Source organism: Frankliniella occidentalis, unplaced genomic scaffold (assembly GCF_000697945.3).
Source record: "Frankliniella occidentalis isolate FOCC.00 unplaced genomic scaffold, Focc_3.1 Scaffold123, whole genome shotgun sequence".
Lineage (NCBI taxonomy): Eukaryota > Metazoa > Arthropoda > Insecta > Thysanoptera > Thripidae > Frankliniella > Frankliniella occidentalis.
This window is the reverse complement of record NW_026267250.1, coordinates 618,239-621,562: the sequence shown is the minus strand read 5'-3', so window position 1 is coordinate 621,562 and position 3,324 is coordinate 618,239. Positions and strand designations below refer to the sequence as shown.

The following is a 3,324-nucleotide window of genomic DNA, read 5'->3' as shown; positions in this document are numbered from 1 at the left end:
GGGGGGGGGGCAGAGGCAGACTAGGGAGGAGGTTAACCGGGTCATCAGTGCGCTGGAGCTCCTGACCAGGAGGGGGGAGAGGGGAGGGGGCGCTAATGGGGTGGACGAGTCCCTGGGTCCCTGCACGACCTCCCCCGCCCGCCCCCACGCTCTGCGCTCGGCTCCCGCTCTGCACGGACAGGGAAGACCTGCTCCATGGACTTACACCTCCCCCGGGGACTTGTAGCACACTAATAGAGCTCTGCCGGTGCGGGGCGAACAGCGCGCGGCGGGCCCTGGGGGGTGTAAGGGGGAGGGGGGAGCGATATCAGGGAAAAGGACGGCGGTATGTGCGGCCGACGCTGACGACCTTTCTCTCCGACCAGGCGGCCGAGCTCTGTTTGGGGCGCACACAATTTCGTGGCGGCGGGAATTTCGAAGTAAACTGAGTAATTTTACGACAAGGCCCCTTGCTAACACCTGGCGAGCGAGGGGGCGTGGGCGTCGTTGTGGGCAGTGGTGGTGGGAGGCGCCCCCTGCTCCTGCAGGACCGAGAGAGTGAGAGAGGGTCGGTATAGCGCTGGTCACCAGGGGGCAGGAGAGAGGTTAGGGGTTGCGGCGGGCCAGGCTGCCGGGGTCCAGGGAGCAGATCATACCGCAAGCTGGCGTCCCCGGTGGCACCAGCCCCACTCCCCCCTCTTCTCCTCCCACACCGTGCATGGCGCGGTAGATAAACAGATTTATAGGGGCTTTGCGCCGACCCCGGCGCGCGCGCAGAGTGACCAGAACTGACCACCCCCGCCGCCAGGAGGAAGGACGCACAGGCGAGGCGGTGGGAAGGGGGGGGAGGGGGGCAACCGGGAAATAAGAGATGACCGAGTGGGTTATTCAACGGATCTGGAATAAGCCAGCGTCATGCCGTTAGACCGGCGGCGCCTCCGCAGCTACCGCAGTCGGGCGGTTACCAGCCCCACCCCGCCCGAGCCCGTGGGCAGTGCTTCCTCCAGGTTACTGTTATTGCTTCCTTTGCCCTCTCATTACCACCTCCGTTCGTTATCTGCCTCACTCTACGGACTGCTCTACGCGCCGCTCGTGCGAATAAGAGAGGTCGGAGGCGCGCGGGAAATATATAGGGGTGTGGAAAATCGCAAGGTAAAAATCGAAAAGTCGAACCACTTGCATATAGCAGTGAAAAAGAGAAAAATGCAATCATATGCTCTGCACATGCACTCGTCTGCAAGATTTCAATTCCTCTATAAAAGAAAAACTACAGAAGAGTAAACAAGGCTGAATTATCCGAGCTGTGCCTCCACTTTTCCGCAACCTGTTTACACCTTCCTCCGCCTCGGGGGCGGCGCAGCTGACGCGGCTGGTCAACTAGTACACGCCGCACAAGCAAATGCCCGCCGCCACCCTCCTCCCCACAACCACCATAACTCAGCGCGAATAAGGCGCGCGCGGTTTTAAAATCTGCGCCTCGCGCGTTTTCGTGAAATAAGGTGGCGCGGCAGTTTATGACCGACCAAAGGAGAGGGAGGAGGAGCTGCTCTGCGGCGGAGCGGAACCCTTCCTCCTTCGCCACCTTATTTCCTCGCCCGCAGCTCGGGCGTCACGAACACGCCCGCCCGGGCCTCCGAGCAAGCTAATGTACATTCCCGCCACCTCAGCCGTTTAGCCGCACGCCGTTTTCTTGCCTTTTTTACGGCCGAGTCGTCGTCGTCGCACAAATGACGACCATGACGACGACGACGACAACGCTGTTGCACTCGCTCCTGGCCGCCGCCGCGTTGCACTGTCGTCATTACCGTCACCGCCACTCCTTGATACGCCCCAGGTCCCCGAGACCGTCCTTTTGTCGGTAATTAAATCGCACTCGGGCAATCGAACAGGCAAACGGCCTCTGGTCGGCGCCCCCGGCGCGCGCAGCCCCACGCCCACCCACTCGAGGATTCCACGCAGTGACCGCTTTAAGGGCGCCGGCGCCGTAGGGCCATTCCGGCCGACATCCCCCTCCTCCCCCACCCCCTTCCCCGCCGCCACTGACCTTTGGCGAGGCCTGCTCGGTTTAGTTATGGCCCTGGAGGTCGCCTTTGAATTACCTGAAGCAAGCAGCGCTCTCCGGGTGCGGCGGGGCCTCCCCCTATCCTCCTCCACGGTCCCGGACCCGGCCTCGGCCCGGCGGCGGGAGAAATCAAGACCAAGAGCCGGCGTGCACGGCAGCCCTTAGTGTCCCATTACGCACCGGGCCGAAGAGATACGCCGCCGGCGTCCTCCCCTTCCCGCCCTGCAGCCGCAGCCCGGGGGCGCCCAACCCAGCAGCGGTTCGGCCCGCAGTTACCCTAGAGGCCAGGCTACCGCAATCTGGCCACCGCGCCGGCTTCGCGTCAAAAAACCTTATGGACACCAGAAAACTATGGGACACCACGAGACACCATAGGAGTCGTATTGGGTCCCACTGGTATGTAACAATATATTTGGCCGTCGTTCTCGCCTAGCTCTGTTCATGATAGTTTCGGGTCCGAACTGGGTCATAACAACAACGCGGCGATTTCTGGGGTCAACCACTTAGAATTTTTGGTGTACATGGCATATCTGGAATATTTTTAGAATATTTGGTATATGTTTGGTGGAATATCTGGAACACTTTTAGAATATCTGGTATATTTTTGGTGGAATGTCGAATACTTTTGGAATATCTAGAATATTTTTCAGTGTGTACGTGGATGGCCAAGTGGTTCACCGTTTGGATTTCTCAAAGAATGGTTGACAGCGGGCGTCGTCGTTCGCTCACCTTGTCGTCGTGGTCCAGCTTGTGGTAGGCGACGCGGTAGCCGCGCAGTGGGCCCGACGCGCCCTGCCACGACACGAGCACCGAGTCGGGCTGGATGTCCTGGATGGCGAGCGCCACGACGAGCTGCGCGCCGCAGAAGCGCGGAGGCTCCAGGTCCTGGAAGGCCTGGCCGCGCAGCTCCTTGGGCGACTCGCAGCGCAGCTCGGGCTGCGACAGCTTCTGGTGGTCCTGGAACCACTGCCACAGCTCCCACTGCTGGCAGCCGCAATGGAGCGGATTGTCTGTCGAGAGCAAAAAGCACACAAGAAGGTCACATTAATTTCATCCACGAAAAGACACTATTACACATTGAATTATTGCTGATGATAACGTCTTGGCATTTCAACCGAAAACTCCCAACTCCAGAGTCAATTTAATCTCGAGGGACGGATAGGGGGTAGGGCACCGCCCCGGCCGCCGGCCCAGCCCGTCCTCCATCGCGGTCGAGTCATAAAGACACGTAAAGTTGGAGGGGGGCAGCGCGTCTGCTCCAGCGAGGGGGGCGTGCTCGACCC

General features: G+C 60.5%; 1 protein-coding gene across 2 annotated transcripts in view; it reads right to left on the bottom strand.

Moving 5' to 3' along the window:
- The window catches only part of LOC113211612 (protein artichoke), a 111,787-nt gene that overhangs the window by 5,907 nt on the left and 102,556 nt on the right, over positions 1–3,324 (bottom strand). For both annotated transcript variants that reach the window (XM_026430037.2, XM_026430038.2), the window contains exon 3: positions 2,771–3,051. In XM_026430037.2, the coding sequence (XP_026285822.1) occupies positions 2,771–3,051 (281 nt within the window). The remainder of the gene's footprint in view (positions 1–2,770; positions 3,052–3,324) is intronic.